At 38.5% G+C, this 23923-nt stretch overlaps 1 protein-coding gene across 2 annotated transcripts in view; it reads right to left on the bottom strand.

Annotated features, from left to right (window-relative positions):
* The window catches only part of KIAA0226L (KIAA0226-like ortholog), a 73362-nt gene that overhangs the window by 36060 nt on the left and 13379 nt on the right, over positions 1-23923 (bottom strand). For both annotated transcript variants that reach the window (XM_015571042.1, XM_015571043.1), the window contains exons 2-4: positions 14609-15222; positions 11553-11635; positions 10623-10833 (exon numbers count right to left, since the gene is read on the bottom strand). In XM_015571042.1, the coding sequence (XP_015426528.1) occupies positions 10623-10833; positions 11553-11635; positions 14609-15128 (814 nt within the window). In that variant the 5' untranslated portion in view covers positions 15129-15222. The remainder of the gene's footprint in view (positions 1-10622; positions 10834-11552; positions 11636-14608; positions 15223-23923) is intronic.

Genomic DNA, 23923 nt, shown 5'->3' with positions numbered 1-23923 from the left:
AATCTGAAAGGCACCTCCCCCTCACAGGAGACCTAGAGGTCTAGACTTCCAATTCCACCAAAATCCCTTTCGAAAATAGCATTTTCAGTGATTAAGACTGACAGCTGGCTGGCAGGAGAAGGCAGGGGGAGGCAAAGTGCAGGGAAATGAGGAAGTTTGCTAACTGGGTCTTGTGCTGCTAACAAACAGGCCTGAGAGTGCAGCTTGGCTCCTCCCATGTGCAGTCAAGTACTGTGGGGACAGACACAAAATCTGGATCACTTAAAGCTCATAACAGATTGCTGAGAGTTAGATGTGGACAGCTCTGACTTTGGTTAGCACCAAAGTACCTCCCAAGAGGCCCAAACTTGGGAGACAAAGCAGTCAGCCTCAGCCAACAGAAGAGAAGGATCCAAAGGGAGCTCCCAGGAGTCAGTAAACTCTGCTGAGACGAGTGCGACTTCACTTTATTTTCCCTTCATTATCTTCTTTATTGCTTTATTTTATATCCTTTCTTTTTTTTCATATATCTAATTTTTCTTTCATTTTCTTACTCTATTTTTCTTCTTTCTCCTGCTTTCTTTTTTCTTATTTTTTGTATTTCTATTTTCTCATCTTTTTTTCCTTTTCATAATTTATTTTAATATTTTCTTTTATACCATTTTCTTCCCCTATTCCTTATTCTTATTTTCTTTCACCTCTGCACTTTCATATCCCTTTTTTCTCCCTTTATTTTCCTTCTTGTAGATTTTTTATTATTATTATTCTTGTTCTCTTTCCTAATTCTCTTTTCTTTTGTGGTTGCTTTTGTTGTTGTTATTGTTGTAGGGGCATATTGTATGTTTTTGTTTTGTTCTTGTTTTGTTGTGTTGTGTTTTGCTTTGTCCTGTCACAATAGCTCACACAATGTAGTATGGGATGAACCTCACAGTCAGCCAGTCTGAGAAGAGATCCAAGCCATGAATGGAACAATTGTAATCAAGGCCCAGTTACAACAGGAGAGGCCAAATAAACCACACAAAGGACATTCCTAGGGCATCCAGGTCAGAAGATTAAAGAGGCTGCACCACAGAACACTTACTACATAAGGTCAACCCACGAAGATGGGGAAGCATAGCAGTTTGAACACATAAAAACAAATATAAATGGACAGCAAAAATGGGGAAACAAAGAGATAAACCCCAAATAAAAAAAAGGAGGAAACTCCAGAAAAATATTTAAATGAAATCGAGGCAAGCAATTTATTAGACATAGATGTCAAAGTAATGGTTATAAGGATACTTGAGGAACTTAGTAAGAATTACAAGGAACTAAGTGGGAACTACAACAGCATAAAAAAAGAAATAGAAATCATGAACAAGACCAGTCAGAAATAAAGAATAACATATCTGATATCAAGAGTAGATGGAATGAGGCAGAAGATCGAATTATTGATTTGGAAGACAAGGTAGAAAAAGACACTCAATTAGAACAGCAAAGAGAAAAAAGAATTAAAAAGCAGGAGGATAGTTTAAGGTAATTTGGGACAACATGAAACAGAACAATATCTGCAACACTGGGGTAAGAGAAAGAGAATAAAATAAGCAAGATATAGAGAACCTATTTTAAAAAAATAATGGCAGAAAACTTCTCTAACCTGGTGAAGAAAAAAGTCACACAAGTTCAGAAAACACAAAGAGTTCCAATCAAGATAAGTCTAAGGAGACCCAGTTAAGACACATCATAATTAAAATGACAAACTTTAAAGACAAAGCATCTTAAAAGCAGCAAGAGAGAGACAAAAAAAAAATACCTACAAAAGAGTATCCATTAGAATGTGAGCTGATTCCTTAACAGAAACACTTCAAGTCAGAAGGTACTGGCATGAAGTATTCAAAGTACTGAAAAGCAAGGAACTGAACCCAAGACTACTCTATCCAGTAAAGCTATCATTTAAAATTAAAGATAAAATAAAGTGCTTCCCAGACAAAAAAAGGCTAAAGGAGTACATTACCACATAACTTGCACTACAAGAAATGTTAAAGGAAGTGTTTTAAGAAGAAGAAGAAATCGAGTGAGAGAGGAACATCATAAGTATTTTAAAAATTGACAATAGGTAAGTACATATCAACAATAACCTTAAATATAAGTGGACTAACTGCTCCAATCAATAGACATAGGGTAGATACACCCATTAAGACACAAAATAAGTCTTAACAAATTCAAGAAGATTTAAATTACATCAAGCATCTTGGATTGCAATGGCATGAAACTAGAAATCAGCTACAATTAAAAAAAAACCACCTCAATAGCAATCAAACACATGAAGACCAAATAGCTTGTATTAACAATGAATAGATTACCAGTGAGATTAAAGCATAAATCACGAAATTCCTGGAAACAAATAAATAAACACACAACAACCCAAAATTTGTGTACAAGAGACCCACCTCAGAACAAAAGATTCATTCAGACTTAAAGTAAAGGTATGGGAAAAAATATTCCACGCAAATGGAAATTTTAAAAAAGCTGAGTTAGCAATACTCATATCTGACAAAACAAACTTCAAAACAAAGGCCATAGTAAGAAGCCAGGAAGGACCCTACATAACACTGATACACATATACACACCCAATAAAGTAGCATATATATATATATATATATATATATATATATACTCTTGGAAGACTATATGGGAGAAATGTGTTACAATACAGTCACAGTGTCACAGTAGGGGACATTAACACTTCACTGACATCACTGGATAAATCTTCTAGACAAAAAGTCAACAAGGAAACCATGGCCTTCAATGACACGCTAGATCAGATGGATTTAACTGACATTTACAGAACAGTTCATCCCAAAGGGGCAAAAGACACATTTTTCTCAAGTGCACATAAATTATTCCAAAGGATAGACCACCCATTAAGACACAAAATAAGTCTTAACAAATTCAAGAAGACTAGAGTGAAGGGTGATGTAATCTAAATTCCCCAATGGGCAGCCTTTCGTGCAAGAGAAAGAAGCTTTAATCCCAAGGGCCCACGATTTCATCATAAATAAACCAAATAGCAATCAAACACATGAAGACCAAATAGCTTGTATTAACAATGAATAGATTACCAGTGAGATTAAAGCATAAATCACGAAATTCCTGGAAACAAATAAATAAACACACAACAACCCAAAATTTATGGGACACAGTAAAAGCAGTCCTGAGAGGGAAGTTCATAGCATTACAGGCCTACCTCAAGAAATAGGAAAAACTCAAACCTACAACTAAACCTACAACTAAAAGAATTAGAAAGGGAACACAGGAAAATTCCAGAGAAAGTAGAAGGAAGGAAATAATAAAGATTAGAGTGGAAATAAATGACAGAGACTAAAAAAAGTAAAATTAAAAAGTTCAGTAATATCAAGATGTGGTTCTTTGAAAAGATAAATAATATTGATGAACCTTTAGCCAGACTTATCAGGAAACAAAATGAACAAAATAAAAAATGAAAGAGGTAAAGTAACAATCAACACCACAGAAATACAAAGGATTGTAAGAAAATACTTTGAACATATATATGCCAACAAAGGGGACCACCTGGGCAAAATGATAAATTTCTAGAAACATACAATCTGCCAAAACTCAATCAGGAAAAATCAGAAAACCAGAATAGTCCAAAAACAACTAGTGAAATTGAAGCAATAATAATAATAATAATCATAAAAACCTGCCAGCAAACAAAAGCCCTGGTCCAGAGGACTTCAATTGGAAGTTTTATTAACATTCAAAGAACTAACATCTGTCTTTCTCAACCTACTCCAAAAAGTCCAAGAGAGCCAAAACTGGTTTGGCTCGGTGGATAGAGCGTCGGCCTGCGGACTAAGAGGTCCCAGGTTCGATTCCGGTCAAGGGCATGTACCTTGGTTGTGGGCACATCCCCAGTGGGGAGTGTGCAGGAGGCAGCCGGTCGATGCAAAAGCCCTGTCATGATGGCTTTACAGGGGAGTTTTATCAAACATTCAAAGAAAAACTAAAACCGATCTTCCTCAGGCTATTCCAAAAAATTCAAGAGGAAGGCACATTTCCAAGCTCATTTTATGAAGCCAGCATCACCCTAATACCAAAACCAGATAAAGACAACACAATGAAAGAGAATTACAGGCCAATATCCCTGATAAACCTAGATGCTAAAATCCTCAACAAAATATTAGCAAATCAGATCCAACAATACATTAAGTGGGATTTATTGCAGGGATGAAAGAATGGTTCAATATTTGCAAATTAATAGACATACTGGACCACATAAACAAAATGAAGGATAAAAATCATATGATCATATCAGTAGATGTAGAAAAAGCATTCAACAAAATACAGCACCCATTTATGATAAAAACTCTCAGCAAAGTGGGAACAGAGGGATCATACCTCAACATAATAAAAGCCATATATAACAAACTACAGCCCATATCATACTCAATGGGCAGAAACTAAAAGCATTTTCTTATTCTTCAGGAACAAGACAGGGATGCCCACTTTCATACTCTTATTCAACACTAGAGGCCCGGTGCACAAATTCATGCACCAGTGGGGTCCCTCGGCCTGGCTAAACCGTTTTGGCTCAGTGGATAGAGCGTCGGCCTGCGGACTGAAAGGTCCCAGGTTCGATTCCGGTCAAGGGCATGTACCTGTGTTGCAGGCACATCCCCAGTAGGAGTTGTGCAGGAGGCAGCTGATCGATGTTTCTCTCTCATCGATGTTTCTAGCTCTCTACCTCTCTCCTTTCCTCTCTGTAAAAACTCAGTAAAATATATTTAAAAAAAAAAGTCCATGAAAAAGAAACACTTTCAAGCTCTTTTTATGAGGATTGACTCCCAAGCTCATTTTACTAGACCAGCATTATCCTAATGCCAAAACCAGATAAAGACACTACAGAGAAAGAAAATTATAGGCCAATATCCCTTATGAACATAGATGCTAAAATCCTCAACAAAATATTAGCAAATCAGATCCAACAATACATTAAGTGGGATTTATTGCAGGGATGAAAGAATGGTTCAATATTTGCAAATTAATAGACATACTGGACCACATAAACAAAATGAAGGATAAAAATCATATGATCATATCAGTAGATGTAGAAAAAGCATTCAACAAAATACAGCACCCATTTATGATAAAAACTCTCAGCAAAGTGGGAACAGAGGGATCATACCTCAACATAATAAAAGCCATATATAACAAACTACAGCCCATATCATACTCAATGGGCAGAAACTAAAAGCATTTTCTTATTCTTTTTAAAATATATTTTTATTGACTTCAGAGAGGAAGGGAGAGAGAGAGAGTAGAAACCTCAATGATGAGAGAGAATCATTGATTGACTGCCTTGTGCCCGTGCCCCACTGGGGATCGAGACCACAACCCGGGCATGTGCCCTGACCAGGAATCCAACTGTGACCTCCTGATTCATAGGTCGACACTCAACCATTGAGCCACTGTGGCCAGGCAAAACTAAAAGTATTTTCCTTAAGATCAGGAAAAAGATAGAGATGTCTGCTTTCACCACTCTTATTCAAGATAGTAGTGGAAGTTCTAGCCATAGCTATCAGACAAGAAGAAGAAATAAAAGGCATCCAAATTGGAAAGGAGGGAGTAAAACTGTCATAATTTGCAGATGGCATGATATTGTATATAGAAAACCCTAAAGACTCCACCCCAAACCTACTAGATTTAATATATAAATTCTGCAAAGTAGCAAGATACAAAATTAACACCCAGAAATTGATGGCATTTTTATACACTAGTAATAAACCCTCAGAAAGGGAAAGTAAAAAAATATATATACCATTTACAATTACAACAAAAGAAAATAAGATACCTGAGAATAAACATAACTAATGAGGTAAGAGACTTGTACTCAGAAAACTACAGGACATTAAAAAATGAAATAGAGGAAAATACAAACTACCGGGAACCAATTCCAGCATGTCATAATTTCAAGAGTTTCATCAAAAGGTTGATGAGACTTGGGGACTCAACAGGGTTGAGTCACACATGTAGTCACCAGCTGAGAATGGCTAAAGGCATTTCCCCAAACCTGAATAGGATACATTAAATTGATTGTGGCTGCCAGATAGTTAAAGGGCATCTTAATCTACATGTTATTGCCTCCTCCTGGCCTGAACAGCCATGGGCTAATTCCCCCATTCTGAAAATGGACTCTGTAACAAACACTGACCCTTGGAAGTGTATATCTCTGCCTTGCCTCAGGACAAGTTGTGTTAATAAAAATCATAGGGGCCTGGGGACAGAGAGAACCTAAGACCTTAGACTTAAGACCTGGATCTTAGCTCCTTTAGCTAAGCTCCTCTGACCCCCAGTGCCTTTCAAAATTATATTTCATCTCCGGACTCTTTATTAGTCTCTGGATTCCTATGTCATCTACGCACAGCCCCTTCTCCAGATTCCTGAACCCTTCTTGATGCTAGGACAAGAACCCCGGAAACAAACAAGTAGAAGCATACACTATGTTCATGGATTAGAAGAATTAATATTATTCAAATGTCCATTCTACCCAAAGCAATCTACACATTCAACACAATCCCTATTTAAATATCAATAGCATATTTCTCATGTCTACAACAAATACTCCAAAAAGACCCCGAATAGCCACAGAAATCTTGAGAAAGAAGAACAAAGCTAGAGAGATCATGATACTAGATAATAAACTATACTACAAAGCCATTGTAATAAAACAACCTGGTACTGGCACAAGAACAGGCATAGAGACCAATGCAACAGGACAGAGACTCCAGAAATCAACCCATGCCAATATGGTCAATATTTGAGAAAGACTATAGAGACGCATACAATGGAGTAAAGACGTTCTCTTTAATAAATGGTGTTTGGTAAATAGGACAGGTACATGCAAAAAAGAAAAAAACACAGACAGTAAAATCTCAGACATCTCACGTAGCGGTATTTTCACCAAAACATCTCCTAGGGCAGTGGTCGGCAAACTGCGGCTCTCAAGCCACATGCGACTCTTTGGCGCCTTGAGTGTGGCTCTTCCACAAAATACCGACTTCTGCGAATGGGCCACGGAGTTTCAATCGCACTGTACATGCGCGCCCCCACGTGGTATTTTGTGGAAGAGCCACACTCAAGGGGCCAAAGAGCAGCATGTGGCTCGCAAGCCGCAGTTTGCCGACAATTGTCCTAGGGCAAGAGAAACAAATGAAAAAATAAACAAAAGGAACTATATCAAACTAAAATGCTTCTGCACAGCAAAGGAAACCATCAACAAAATTAAAAAGGAACCTACTGTACGGCTGAATAGGAAAACATATTCACCAATAATACATATGATAAGAGTTTATTTTCCAAAATATACAAAGAACTCATACAACTCAACACCAGGAAGACAATCTAATTTAAAAATAGGCAGAGGACATACAGATGGCCAATAGACATCTGAAAAAATGCTCAATGTCACTAATCATCAGAGAAATTCAAATTAAAATGACAATGAGATATCACCTCACACCTGGCAGAATGGGTACCATCAATAAATCAACAAGCAATTACTAGCAAGAATGTAAAGAGAAGGGAACCCTAGTACACTGCTGGTGGAAATGCAGACTGGTGCAGACATTATAAAAGAGAATGGAGGTTCCTTAAATAATTAAAAATGGAACTGCCATTTGACCCAGCAATCCCACTTCTCGGAGTATATCCTGAGAATCCCGAAACACAATCAGAATAAATATATGCATGCTTATGTTCAAAGCAGCATTACTTACAATTGCTAATATCTGGAAACAGCCCAAGTGCCCATGCAAAAGGGATCTGGAAACAGCCCAAGTGCCCATCAGTAGGTGAGTGGATAAAAAAACTGTGGTACATTTACGCCATGGAATACTATGCAGCAGTAAAAAGAAGGATCTCTTGCCCTTTGAGACAGCATGGAGGGACCTGTAGGGTATTATGTTAAGCAAAACAAGCGATTTAGAGAAAGACAAATTATCACATGATCTCACTTATATGTGGAATCTAATGAACAAAATAAATTGATGACAAAATAGGTCCAGCAGTATGGATGCATGGAACAGAATAATAAATCTCTAATGGTGGGGTTGGGAGGGGACAGGAAGAGATTAACAAAAGAACGTATATGCATATATTCATAAGCCATGGACACATATAATAGTTAGGGGAAGGCCTGGGGAGGGGCAGGGGTTGTGTGGAGGGGGTCAAAAAGGGAGAAAGCGAGAGATAGCTATAATACTGTCAACAATAAAAAAAAATAAGAATAATAAAGAAATTTTTAAAGAATGATACTTAATACTAGTAAAAGATAAATATTTTATTTGGATGGTAGAAATATTTTTAAATTTCTTTAACATATATATTTTTAAAATTTCATCTAAACATTAGTATTCAACCATTTAATACATTTTTTAAATACCTATTTCAAACAAGGCACTATGCTGAATGCAAATACAAATAAGATAAATCTCATCTATCAAAGAATTTAAGGAAACACAGTTGTGTGCCATGGGCTTTAAGAAGTTCAGAGGTGAGATCCACATTGCACAACTCCAGGGGAAGACACGAGCCTAGACAATTAGAGAGTATTCCAGAGCACAACTTATGTTCCATCCCATATGAATGGTACTCCTCTCCTGATGAAAATCAGGGAACACGTCACAGTGCTGGTGGCAAAAAACTGCTTTTGAAGAATGGGAATGATGAAGGAACTAATAACGTGTTCCAAGAGAGCCTCGCTGAAGTAAAGGGAGGGAGGCCGGAGCTTATGAGAAATGTCTACAAACAAGTATAACAGGCTAGTATAACTGAAGCCTATGTTACAACAGAAATGGCAGGATATGCCTGCTGAGAAGGTAGGGAGAAGCTGGTTCCCAGAAGGCTAAAAATCGCAGGATTAAATGTGGAACAAACTCAGCAGGCCATTTTAGAGGACTAGAGAGACAGATGTGTATAGGGTCAATAATAAGGGAAAAGAGTGTGAAAGCAAAGAGAGAAAATTAAAGGCAGCAGATACATATGGAGGACCTAAATGCAGTTGTTACAAAATGACTGGCCAGAGGGCTGCTGCAGGTAAAAGGCAGGAATGGAGAATGGATGGAGGGGATGTCACTATTACTGAGAAGTCAGAATTGATTTGTTCACTAACTAGAAACTGGACAGAGGTAGAGGCACAAGGAATAAGAAAGAGTCAAAGGTAGTATGCTGAAATATGAACCACATGCCTTTTCTCTCCACGGTGGCCTCAGAGGGGATGACAATCTATATTGCATTCCCAGACCAAACTGGTCACACAGCTAGCTGACCAGTTATGGACACCCAATTAAAGCAGGTGCCACCACATGCTCTTTCTGGTAGCCTAGACTTGGGGTCCAGCAAGACGGCTGAGCTGTGAGGCCCTGACTGAGAAGTCAAGGAGATGGCAGACAAAAACAAGGGCTAAGGGGTGTGTAGGGATGAAGAAGTCAGGCTGTGGAAAGGGGGAATGAAGCAACTATATGCAGGAAGAGTAGCAACTGCATTTTGTTGCCTCAGAAAATACAGATGCCAGAGCTGCTTCTTTACTGGTCAGTTTTATATAGAGGATGCTCTATATACTTTCTAAATAATGTTCCTTTTAATTTGAGCTAGGTAGTGGATTCAATAACAATTTATTACACACCTATTTTATGCCAGGCATTGTTTATATATGTACCACACGGAGTGAGTTCTTCTCTCCTGAAAGGGTCCTGATTAAAATGCCAGGTAAAGGAAGTCAAAAGGAAAAGCAAGCATTCGTTTTTAATGCTTTTTTTTTTTTCTTTTTCTGCAAGGGGCTTGTGAGGGAGTGATAGAGATATGACTGGTTTAGAGATGTTAAGTTAGAGATCCGGGGAGGCCATTCAGGTGGACATGTTCCACAGATCCTAGGAATATTGAGCAAGCACATAAAGGAGTTGCAGGACTAAAAACACAGATGTGAGAGATGTCAACAGAGAGGGAATAATGGAAAGATGTTGCAGTGGATAAAATCTCAGGGTAGAAAGAGAAGAATCTAGGACTGAAGCAGGATTTGCACTTAAGAAATGGTAAGAAAATGACAAATCCTATCTTCAGTTCTCAGTTTATCTATCCTCCCTTCCAGGAAGAACTCCCTAGAGCTCCTTCTACACTGGGACCCACTGCACTGGGTCATAGGAGCCCTGCCTATGATCCCACACAGCCTGGGCTCCACCACGAGAGCTCCTGGAGGGAAGGAGCACATCTTGTTGCCTGGTGATGCCCAGCACCCAGCACCTCTCAGGCTCCTTGTTTGTGGAATGAATGAAAGAGGACCTGGAAAGGAAGAAGAGTTAAGAGAATGCTATGTGACCGAAAGCAAAAGGAAGATGGAAAATTTCAGCCACTGCCAAAAGGAAAATTAGGATGAAGTCCAAGAAAAACAACAGCACATCGATTTAGCCATGGAGTGGAGCATGCTAACCAGTCCCAAACCCAAATGGCACATATGAGGATAATATACTAGTAGGTTATTTCAGAAGTTTTAGACAAAGGATTTAAAGACATACTTCCAGATTTGACAGAGAAGATAAATATGTGTAGAGATTACAGCAAAAAGCTTTCTCATATTTGCCCCACTTGCCTTCATAGCCACTGTTTGAAAAAGTGGAAGACCCGGATTCTTGCTTTATATTGGTATAAAAAGTCACTTCAGAGTCCCTTTGATCATTCCCAAGTGACCCACTGGCTTCTTCTATACTCCAGTTCTCTGTGTGCTGTTGACTCAGGATGTTACACTTCATTTTCTCCATTGCTGATATAATCATATCTGCAGCATAAAAGTGGGCATTTTCCTATAGAAAAAAAATCAGTTAAAACACAAAAGGATAATCAACTTTTTTTCATTGAGGTATATTACATTTTTAAAAATCAAGAAGCAGGCACTCTCCTTCCCAGGGTCACACCTGTGCCTTTCCCTTTCCTTTTCCTTCCCTCTCCCACATCACTCTCCCTCCCCCCTCCCCCACCCCAGGCACATTACCATTAGCTTTCTCACTCTCAAGCTCCAAGGGCTCTTCCTTTACCTCCATAAATTCTCTCCTAAGCCCATTTCTTCTAGGAACTACTTTTTCTACCTCTGTAGTTTACCAAATAAATATTCTCTTACAAAAAAATAAAAATAAAAATCAAGAAGCCATATTTAAATGGAGTTAATTAGAGGTTATTATGTAAAGTATAGTCCATATCTTCCAGACATAAGACTTAGTCCACTGCAATCAATAAACAACCTAATTTGAATTTCTTGTGATATAAAACCCTAGCTTGGTGATGGCCCAATGGTTGACATCATTCATCAATCATGGCAGACTTTCCAGCTGAGCATAGATACTGCCTCAGAACCCTTCTCAGCTTGGGGCACTTGGCAGCCTCCACCCTCTATCAATCAAATGCTGAAATGAAATCTACTTGCCATGCCTCATGAAGTGAAATTTCCATATTTAAATTATAACAGCACTATCTAAAGGATTAACACTCTTTGTGGCATAAAAAAATGTAAAAGTAAAATATTCACCTTTTCTACATCAACTGGATGCACAAATGCTTCTGCTGAGAAGGAATTTAATGAAATGCTTCTTCTATTGATTTGAACAGCACCTGACAATACAGCAAGTTATTAAAAATAGAGAAAAAGAAGTCCAACGATTATTTAAGAAAACAAAATAATTCTAGAGAGTGGCTTTTAAATATTGTTGTTGTTTTTTAATTAGCACAACTCTAGAGTAAATTACGATGACAAAAGAAGAATGAACCTTCTTACGGTAAGGCTTGCAGATATTGTCTTAAAGGTTATCATTCTACAAGAGGCCATTGGAACAATAAGAACACATGGACGAACCCTGGCATGGAGGAGACCAATGAGGCAGAAAGAGAAGAGAGTCATGGAAACTACCTAAAGGAGATGAAGAAAGGTGAGAAGAAACAGTCTAGAAACAGCCATAAGAATCATGGAATCACTTTTCTAACTCACTGAAATTGACCAAACTTCCTGTTTGCAAAAACAAAGTATCTGAAAAAGGTCAGCTTTGTTTCACTAAAATGGTCTTCCTCCAATCAAAAACAAGAAGAAACTGCAGAAGGTATATTCAGCTGACTCATCCAGTCTGTACCCTTAAGCAACTCCATTACTGGCAATGAACACCAGCAAAACATATGTGATTTCTTATTGTAGCATTTAAGTCAAAACATTTTTGTGAGAGCCATAAAAGCTGGCTTGTACCAATCCACTGAATTAGAAGAAAATGCTGCCAATGTCTTGATGATTATACAGCTCTCCGGGGGACAGAGAGACAAGCAGGATCACTCAAATCCCTTGCCTCATCTTCAAGGAAGCCACTGTTCCATGGAAAACTTTTTTTTTTTTTTTCAGAGCAGAAGGGGAGGGAGAGAGAGCTAGAAACATCAATGATGAAAGAGAATCATTGATAGGTTGCTTCCTGCACGCCCCATAATGGGGATTGAGCCCGCAACCTGGGCATGTGCCCTGACCAGGAATTGAACCGTGACCTCCTGGTTCTTAGGTTGATGCTCAACCACTGAGCCATGCCGGTCTGGACCATGGAAAACTTTGAACCTCTTGGAATTAGAAGCCATCTGGAGTGGGCAATTTTTTTCAGAAAAGAGCAACTAGCTAGTACATATTGTAGAATATGAGGTCCATATGACATTTGTTCCAACTACTCAGTTTTTCCACTGTAGTGAGAAAGCAGCTATAGACAAAACAAGCAAAGTTGTTATTTGTAAAATCAGGAGGCTGGCCGAATGTGACCCAGTCATAGTTTTGGACCCTGAACATAGAGAAAAGCACAGAGATGAGTCAGACAGTGTAGATTCCAGTTCCAGCTCTCCATGCACCAGCTGTGTCTACACATTAAAATTTCCTCATCTTTTGAACTGGGGTAATTATCTACTAAGTTAAAAGAGTAAAGAATGTCAAAGTGCATTGTAAATGTGTAGATCCTATGCAAATGAAGGAAGTGTGGAGTTGTTTCTGACAGCACAAGGGGTCGTTCCCTACCATTTTATCTAGCAAAGGAAAACCCTGCTGCTGCCACTGGAGATGCAACAGTCACAGGAAAATCAATGCCTGTTCTCCCCATTGCTGCCACCCACACCAGCCAGAAAGAACCTGATCACTCAGGATTTTTATTTTTAATCCCATGGAATGAATCCCTTGACCAAGTTAAAGAAATACTCCTAAAAGAAAGAGTGGTTTTTTAAAGGTACTTAGAGAGATTGTTTGGGCTGGATACCTATTTTCTATAAAGACAAAGTTACAGGATAATTTAAAATTGCAGAGCCACTTCTATGCAGTGATATAACAAATGGTTTGGGTCACAGGTACACTAGGCCCTAAAGAGACCCTCCTGTCACTATGTAACTTGTCATAGTGGTGGTGGTTTGCAGGGGAGAGGGCTTTCCCTTTTCTCCATGTTCTCCTCACTCCCCACTGTGAGGCAATATAGTAGGAGACTAACCTCTTATCTGGCAACCACTAAATTTGCAAATTACTCTTTGCCTGAGAACTATCTCAGCAGATGAGCAAAAAATACAGAAAAAAGCCAATAATCAAAGTGTTTTATTTTGCTCAAATTTGGTTCTTATTCAGTTAGTCCATTGAAAGATTGCCCAAAATCTGCTATTCTTCAGCAATGATTAATGTGTTGAAGACTATCATCATCTCTGACTTTTCAAAGTTTCCAATAGAACTAATAAACCCCATATTTTAGCAAAGGGGAGGACTTGTTCCTGCTAGTGAGATATAAATACATACAAGCATACAAACTTACACACAAAACATAGACAGCTTTTAAAATTGTTTTGACAGAAAAAACTTCATTGACTACTTGAACTAGAGTTCTAACAGAAATATAAATTAATGCAAAGCATGAATATAAAATAATGAATATTTTAAAGTAAAGTAAGCATGCTATAAATTATAACAATAGCTAATTTATTGACTCCTCGGTCGCATTTTGCATGGATTATATCCTTTTAGGAATTTCAGTATTTTAGGAATATGTGCATTACCTCATAGCAATGGGAGCCCTTAATTTGTATAGCCTTTGGGAAATCATGGTTACTATTTTTAAAACTGACTGTTTTCTAGTCACACTCTATCCAAGTAAATATAACAGGAAAGGCAAGTTCATCTCCTAGTAAGTACTGGTGTGCTGGTGTGCAATGGAGCCCATTCTTTCTGGAAACACCAGCACAGTGGATTGAGAGTACTTCCAATGCCCTGCCTTGCAGGCAATTTCATAAGCTGGAAGTCCCTGAGGCACACACGAGCTCAAAATTAACTGGTGATGTTGACTATCAACTACATTGAGGATGGCATTTCCCTGCAGTCTAAGGAGAAAGGAAATACTTGATTTCACAGCTGTAACGGTCCAGGTAGATGGGCCAAAGACAATAATAAATGAGTTAATGCACTGGCTTCTGGTCTAAGAGTAAAGCCATGACATTTTTTTTATAAGGAAGACAATGGGGCAGGCTTTAGACCTTTAGACCAAGACAAAGCAAGTGTGTGAATGGACAAGAATGAGAAAAGTCCCTGACTAAAGTTACCTTCGTCAGTGGAAGCTGTCAGGTGAGAAGGCTTGGAACAAGCACTGTCAGCTTCAGAACATAGGGAAGCAGTCAAAATCTTGGAGCTTGTGAACGGAGACATCCAAGGAGAGCGTCCTGGGGGTACTGCCCGCTCTTGTGTGGGGTTAAAAGAAAAGTCACTGCTCTTTTGACCTGAGCTGCCCATGGAGTCCACAGTGTCCTTCCACAATGATGTCTCCACCATGGAGTTCTCGAGAGACAATGGTGAAGTGCCCAAGGGAGAGGTAGCATCCCCCACAAAGTTGCTGCCAATGTTCCCCACTGTTGGCACCTGAAACGGCAAGTCCTGCAACTGAGGTTGCATATCCTGGGGGTTAATCCAGGCAGCTTTGTGCCTCGTGAACCTGACGTCTGATGGGCAAGAGGGGTAGTCAGTGTCCAGGAGGTGGGGTGAACCATCAGTGTCACCAGAGTCATCACTCACCCCTTCCCAGGGCTCCACAGGAAAACCCTGCTGGCCCGAGGACTGTGACACCATCTTTCCAGGCTCAGGGCTGATATGAAATTCCGTTGTCGTACTAGATCAGGGCCTTGAACTCACCATGTGCCAGCAAGAGGGCTGGAGAGTTTATCTGCAGTGAGTAAGAATCATTCAAGATAAATGAGGGCTCAACCATATTTTTTAAAGCAATTTCTGTTGAGGATGTAAAAAATAAAGAGTTTGTACTTCACCCTAAACAACACAGTTAATCCATTTGGATCTATAAGTCAAAAAATGAAATAAAATCAGTGTGGTGAAGGCCTGGGGTGCAGAGCAGAGGCAGGTTAGAAAGGGACAATGGCGGGGGGTGGGGGTGGGAAGGGGACGTTTGTAATACTTTCAACAATAAAAATAAAAAATAAAATAAAATCTGTCATAAACTAGCAGCAAACATGGGGGTATGAAAGGGTTTTCAAAACATAAAAATAATTGAAGAGTGTTTTTATTATAAGGATAAAGTTGTATAAGGATACTATTGATAAAACATAAAAATGTAAAACACCCATGCATTATTCCAATAAAAGTAAATGTCAAAACCAAATTGGAAATATTATCTATAAGTAAAGGCACATTTTCATAGTTTCTTATTTTTATTTAGTTTGTGTTTGTATTTCAACAAAGTAGACAATGGCACGTGAGATTCTGAACAATCAATAGCACTAAAAACTTTGTTTCAGCCCTGACTGGTTTGGCTCAGTGGATAGAGCGTCGGCCTGTGGACTGAAGGGTCCCGGGTTTGATTCCAGTCAAGGGCATGTACCTTGGTTGCAGGCACAACCCCAGTGGGGAGTGTGCAGGAAGCAGCTGATCGATGTTTCTCTCTCATCGATGTTTCTAACTCTCTATTCCTCTCCCTTCCTCTCTGTGAAAAATCAATAAAATATATTTTAAAAAAACTTTGTTTCATGTAACTTATATTAGCATATAATGTTTATATTATAATAGCAATATAAATTTGTGATGAGTTTATCATAACTAAAGAACACAGTGTAAATCTAGAATCTATCTAAAAAAAAGTCTGCTCATTTTAAGCTCAGTTTTTAGCTTTGGTAAATGAGGTAATGATTAAAATGTCAAGAGCTTCACAAATGAGAAGCACGCTCATCACTGTAATTACAGGCCCAGCACAGTGTCTTTCTACTCTTCTCCCACTGTCCTTCACACTATAAGGCTTCAAAGCAACCATCAACAGCAAAAACAAGGTCAAAAAGGGAAAGACCTAGAAACAAGCATTCTGCTTAGGTGAGTTTTACCTAAATAAAGAGTGGGGCACACGGTGAGTATGAGAGTTTGGAGTCATTTCCAGGGTTTTCAATACCATCATTATGTATGTAGATGGCTCCCACATGGGTCTCTATTCCTGACCTCTCCTTGAACTCCAGGCTAGCATATTTTACTGCCTGACATATGTCCAGTGGGCATCATAACATGATACATCCAAAAAAGACATTGATTTCCCCCAAACCTGTTTCTCCCTGGTTTGCTCCATCTCAGGAAGAACACCTTCCGATAGCTGAAGCTACAAAATCTAGGAGTTATCTCTGATCCTATATTTCCCTAGCAAGTTTATATCTATAGCTACCACCCTATTCTAAAAGTCACCATCTTCTCCCACCTGGCCCTCCTCTATTTTTCCAATGGGTCTCCCCACTTCTACTCTTATCTATTTATAATCAAAAGGTATTCAGAGAGATTTTTTTTATAAACTTATATCAGATCCCTGTAATTAACCTTCCCCCAGACCCTGCCCATAGCTGCCCATCAAATCGGGAATAAAATCTAAAATCCTTACCTTGTCCTTGCAGCATGACATGTTCCTGCCTTTCTCATTTATCTTTGTCCAAACCAGGCAGCAAACTTTTGAGTCCTATAAACTCTTGCACACCCTAGTCCCTCTGCCTGGAATGTTTTTCCTCCAAATGATCACTCATCTGGCTCCTTTCTGTCTTGTTGCATGCCTTGGTTTATGAATTACTTCCTCAAGAAGTCTTTCCTAACTACCTAACTTAGAGTAGTTCCCCCATTACACCCTATCACATCACCTTGCTTAATTTTCATCAGAGGAGTTCTCACTTCCTGGTATTTTTATTAGCTCTTACTGTCATTCACCTCCACCACCTGACTATAAGTTCCATGAGAGTAGAGGCCTTGTCTGTTCTCTGCCAGGTCACAGAGTTGCATACAAGGACTCAAAAAAAATTACAGATTAAGTGAACAAATCCAACGAAGTGGAAATAAAGTCACAAGCTGGAGAAACAATTTCTCTGATAGATATAACTGCTTTATTATTGTGGCAGAATTATTCATACAGAGATAGAAATAATACATGTTTCATAAATATATGAAAATTTTCTCACCCAGCAAATAGACAAAAAGACATATGAAAATGCTATGAAAAATCCTTGGCTTTTGTCTATTGGGGGATCTTCTGCTCGAGGTCACATCTTTTGGAGTAATGTAGATATGTTCATATGCCAACCTGAAACCACTGTGCAATCTCCAAATCATCATTCACAAAATATCACAGAATACGGTGACAACTGGCAGAACTTGCTACCCTGAAGTGCTTCATCTTCCTTCTCCTAACCTAAAATCTTACCTTGTATCTCAATTGCTCTTTGTCACATCTTTTCCTCTCCAATAATTTTAAATGTTATAATTACAAAAGAAAACCATGACTATGCTTTAATAAAATGTCCAAAGCACAGAAGCCAAGAGCAGAAAGTGAAGCACTCTGATTGCACCAAGCACCACCAACCCTACTTCATTCCCAGACATAACATTGTTAACCATTTTATTCCTCCGAGACCTTTTCTTATGAGTTAACATACATATGTCAGATCAGAAATATGCTTTGTTTTCTTTTCTATATACACACATGGGATTATACTGGCCATATTCTATAACTTATCTTCTTTTTCTCTCAATACTATGTCTTGAGGGTATGTATCATATCATTCTTCTTAACTGTCTTACCACTTGCTATAGTATAAATGCATTATAGTTTACTTAGATGCCTATTGATGGAAATTTATTTTTAGTTTTCACTACAAAAAATATACAGCAATGAACATCTTTGCTCACATTGCTTCTTGTTGACTTTCTTTTACCAAATTTTTCTGTTACTAGTTCCAATTTGAATTCTGCCTCCATAGTTCATGATGACATTCTCTATTTCCAAGAAAATGATGTCATGTTTTAAGTCATGTTTTACTCTCAATTCTCTATACTTCATATCTGTTTTTGTGTGTGGTTGAGAAGGCTAAAAGGCCAATTCCAATGTAACCCTGATGTTTGGGGGGCTAGCAATCTGAATCTGTGCAGTAACCTAATGTACATTCTTGATAACCTATAATTAAGTCACTGCCCCTTTCCCACAATCTGCTCTTGCAAGACCTGATGCCTAAATGCTCACATTTTACAAAGGCCATAAACCATGAACCCCCAAAGGGGGTTATCAGCACTGGTGCCAGGCCAAGTCCTTAGATATGGCCTCAAGGCTCCCATTCCAACACACGGGGCTTTTTGCAAACCCCACGAAAGATCCAGAAGTCCCCATCCATATCTGGGGGGGTCAAGAAACCAAAGGGAATAAAAGAAGAGCTTCCACCATACTGGTTTGCTCAGACTTTGGAGGCAACTTCTCTGAGACTGCTGGTGTAATAAAGCTGTGTAACTTCATTTCTCTAAGTGTCACTTGGGTTTCTTTGGTCTTCTACAACATGGGAGATGACAGATATAAAAAATGAAAAATACAAAGCCTCAAACAAATCCCTGTATTTTTTATAAACAGATGAAAGTCAATAATTCAAAAAGAATATTATTTACAAACCTCCCAGGTACAGATTGACTTAACTGCCTTGAGCAAAACAGACTTCCTTATAAAAAGTAATTTTCAGAAGTAGGTGCTTGCTCCACTTCCTTTAGAAAGGTATTCTTGCTTCACACAAATGGGTGTTGGCTTTTCCAGGTTATAAAATGAGAATATTTGAGAGCTGAAATAGGCCCACAGAGATCAAAGCCATGTCTAAGGTCACAACTGAGTAGTGGCAGAGAGAGGATGACAAGCCAGTTTGAACACTCATTAAGGAGCATGAGTTTCTCTGAGAGGCAGATTGACATAGAGGAGAGAGTAATGATTGGATCTTACTGATAAGTCCAGGCCCTACTGATAAGAGGTCAATGTGTCCATTTCTTGATCTTTAGGTAAAACATAAGATATTATCATATAGTTGCTAGTTGTGTTGCTTGTTGCCACATTGCTTGAAGTCTGTTAATTATTCAATTAGACAAATATTTCTTGATCATATACTACATTGTTTTTATTTTGGTAGCACTGGGTTAACAGTTGTGACTAAAATAGGCTTCCTGCCCTCCAGTTGTTTATTCTGATGGAGGGAAGATAGTGACTAAACAAACATTCATATATCCCAGGTACTGACAGGCAGTAGGTAATGTGCGTCTAAGCAATGTGTGACATCTTTTCAAAGTGCTTCCCACTGTCCTAAATGGGGTCCTTTGAATAAGAGATGGTTAGGTACAAAGATAAAATCAATTCCCAAAAACATTTTAAAGGTAGAGAAGTCAATTGCAAAGCTTACCATCATTTCTATTGAGATTTTCCTACTCAGGCAGCTGCCAAGGCCCTAGAGACAAAGAGAGACCCTAAAACTCCACAGCCAAGTCATTATAGATGGGTCCCTGTCCATTGGTCAGTGGTCTTGTCGAGAACGACTACATCACTAGGGCTGCTTCAGAGCCACATTATTGGCTGCAAAGATGCAACCTTTTTAAGAGTGTTGGGCATGAGCCACCATGACCTTTATGGGGACCTCACAAAAGTCTTTCAGACCATAAGCAGCTAGTATTTTGTTGGCAGATGAGTGGCTTTAGATCCTAATTTTTCTAACAATCTTGAAGTTACTCCATGAATTGTCAGACTTAGGATTTAGAATTTCTCTGCCCCAGCACTACTAACTGAAAACAAAAATAGAACCATCATAGCAAAGACTCATCTTAAATGTTAATTCCTCAGTGAGACCTCCCTGGTTACTCTATAAATAATGGCAACTGTTCCTCTCCCTAAAAGTTCCTCCCCCCTTCCCAATTCTTATTTTTCTCTTTACTCCTTATCACTAATCCCTATTTTATTGAAGCTCAGTGACTAATAACCACTAGAATGTAAAATCTCTGAGAGGAAGTTTTAAACATTTTTTATTTTAGATATTGTTTTGTTCCCTGAACTAGAAAGAGGCACATGTAGGTGGTCAATAAATATATTCTGAGTATATAAATGAAAGAATGAACAAACAAATGAATAGTATCTAAGTATGGTTATGTTGATAGTTTCTGTTGCCCAAAAAAGAAAGTCAAGAAAAGATGTCACCCTTTAGAAAAAATTGGAGATCATAACCTGAAACGTCTGCCAACCACTTCCTTAGAAAGAATGTTAGAGAATAGGAATTACAAACAAGACGTGATGATAAAAAATGAAATGAATGGATCTTTAACCATAGCATGTGAGCTCTTTCGTTAACACAGTTCCCCAGAACCTCTTCACCTCTTTTTGTAACCAAGCACTTCCCTTCATGCTTTGACTTTAACAAAGATTCACATTCCCAAAGATGTTGATAGACTCAAACTATCACATATCTAACAGAAACCATGAAGATGTTCAATAATGTGATGCCACAGCTTCCATCACAGTGGCCAGGAATTTCACACAACTGCACCTTCACCACAGTACGTGCTGAACACTCTGTTCTAATAAAGCACCAGGAGGGAAACATATTGCAATGGTGGAATCACATGGACTTCTCTACAACCAATTTACCCTTGCAATGACACTTAGTTTTGAAGGTCTGTTGTCAGAACAACACAAAGGAAGCACAGAAAATAGTTAAGAGAAATAGGTGGGGTGGTTGGGGTAAGAAGGGAAAACCCAATGAAAGCAAAGATGAAGGAATGCTAGGTATTTTATCTAAAAATACTGCATGGTTGCCCAAGACACATAAATAACTAACATCCTGTAGTCATTACATTTGTTATGCTTTCCAATCTCACTCTACACAATGATAACTTGTGATATTTCAGATTTTATTATGCCTATTTGAGAACTGAAATGGAGACCATGAGGGGACTTGCCCAAAGTCTCACCATTAGTAATTAGTAAAAGTAGAACAAAAACAAAAGTCTGACACCTGATCCAAAGTTCTTTCCACTGGTATTTACATGTTCCGTTTGGACTAAAATTAGCAAGAAATTTTCTATTTCATTAGCAAAGTAATTTGTAAATTTCTCCCATCAGATTTGTCACAAAAAGGATTAAGAACCACACAGCTATTTTGGTTTCATGTATTTAGAACAGTTTTCCCTGACTTTTATGATTATGCCTCCTTATTTATAAAAAAAAAAATCTTTGCACATACATCTCCAATACAGAACTATTTATAATATTTAAATATGCATAGCTATTCTAATGCATTATTCTATATAATAAAAGCCCAGCGACCAAAACAGTGGAACTACCAGAACACCACAGCCCCCAGGGAGTGGTTAGGGGCAATGAAGCAGGCAGGGAGAGGTGGTTAGGGCGATGAGGCAAGCAGGTGAGTGGTTAAGGGCAATGAGGCAGGCAGGCAAGTGGTTAGGGGCTATCAGGCAGGCAGGCGAGCAGTTAGGAGCCAGAGGTCCTGGATTGTGAGAGGGATGTCCGCAGTGGGATTGGGCCTAAACCGGCAGTTGGACACCCCCCAAAAGGTCCCGGGTTGTGAGAGGGTACAGGCCGGGCTAAGGGACACTTCCCCATGCACAAATTTTGTGCACTGAGCCTCTAGTATAATTATAAAGCATACATGAAAATAGCATTTGTTCTCACTTTACAGTGAATCATCTTGTATCCTAAAGGTATATACCCTCCGCATTGGAGACCACTGCTTAAGTAAAGTTCAACTTAAAACCTTATACATAAAAATGTAATAACTAAAAATGGTATATATGAATATGATTAGATAACTAAGACTTAGAAAAATTATTAATACAAAAATTTACCTAAAGTAAGTGTAGGTACTTACACTTGAAAGATGGCTAAATCCCCATGTTTGGGAAAAATAAAAAGAGGAGCCATATTAGAAAACAGCTGGCAGTTCCCCAAATGGTTAAACATACAGTTAACATTTGACCTAGCAATTCTACTCCTGGGTATACCATGGTATACCAAGAGAAATGAAAGCATGTGTTTACACAAAAATTTGTACATGAATTTTTTTAAAAATGTATTTTATTGATTTCAGAGAAAAAGGGAGGGGGAAAGAAAGATAGAAACATCAGTGTTGAGAGAAAATCATTGATCGGCTGCCTCCTGCACACCTCCTATTGCAGAACAAGCCTGCAACCTTGGTATGTGCCCTTAACTGGAATCAAACCCAGAACCCTTCAGTCTGCAGGCTGACACTCTATCCACTCAGCCAAACGAGGTAGGGCTGTACATAAATGTTAATATGGATTAGAATAGGCAAATCCATAGAGACAAAATGTAGATCATTTTTTGCTTAGGGCAGGGAGAGGGTGATGGGAAGAGAGGGAGTAACTGCTAAATGGTACAGAATATCTTTTTGAGGTTCTAAATGTTCTAAAACTACTGGTAATGATGGCACATATCTGTGAATGTACTTAAACCAATGAATTGTACACTTTAATTGGGTGAATTGTATGTTATGTGAGTTCTATCTGAATCTTAATAATGCTGTCAAAAAATGAAATGGGCCGAAACCGGTTTGGCAACCAGTCGTTCCACTGTTTGGTTGATTTGCATATTAGCCTTTTATTATATAGGACTATAATCTAAAGTTAATTTTGATATACAAAGGAATACTTAATAAATGTGCCTAACATAGGTATAGAGAAGCGAGAGGAAATAGAAGTGAAAATGCCACAACAGCACCATCTAGAAAAATAAAAATAAAAAATAAGGGCTGGTAAAGACAGATCATCAGCATGATGGCCAGTAGTGACTGGGCACTGACTGTCAAACCCTACACCAGCCGTGGGCAAACTACGGCCTGTGGGCCAGATCCGGCCCGTTTGAAATGAATAAAACTAAAAAAAAAAAAAAAGACCGTACCCTTTTATGTAATGATGTTTACTTTGAATTTATATTAGTTCACACAAACACTCCATCCATGCTTTTGTTCCGGCCCTCCGGTCCAGTTTAAGAACCCATTGTGGCCCTCGAGTCAAAAAGTTTGCCCACCCCTGCCCTATACTAAGGGCTTCAAGCATCCTTCCTCACCTTGAAACCAGCACTGCAAAGAAGGTTCTGCTGGTCCTGATTTGTAGATGGGAAACAAAGTCAAAGAGGTTCAGTATCAGGGTTGTTTGGTTAAGTGCTTATCTTTTAGAAATATATTCAGAAGTATTTAAAAATAATTTGCAGAATTTCTTGAATTTGCTTTAAAATAACACAGTGAGAAATTCTGGTGGTGAATATGGATAAAACACAATTGATCATATTGATAAATGTTGAAGATGGGAAAAGGGTACTTGTTTACTATTCTGTCTACTTTTCAGCTTGAAATTTTCCATTAGAAAATTCCCTAAGTTTAAGAAAACAAAAACAAAACACAACATTTACTATATCTGTCCATGTATACTTAAGTTACCTCTCTGACCTCTTTATCTATTACCTCTACACTCCTTCATCTCTATACCCCTCCTGCAACCCCTTTTGCCTTCTTCCACCCATCTTTATTCAAATTTATTCAGATTGAGATTCACCATCACCTTTTTAAAAA

Source organism: Myotis davidii, unplaced genomic scaffold, assembly GCF_000327345.1.
Source record: "Myotis davidii unplaced genomic scaffold, ASM32734v1 scaffold848, whole genome shotgun sequence".
NCBI lineage: Eukaryota > Metazoa > Chordata > Mammalia > Chiroptera > Vespertilionidae > Myotis > Myotis davidii.
Note: the sequence above shows the minus strand (reverse complement) of the source record. Positions and strands in the feature narration are given on the sequence as shown.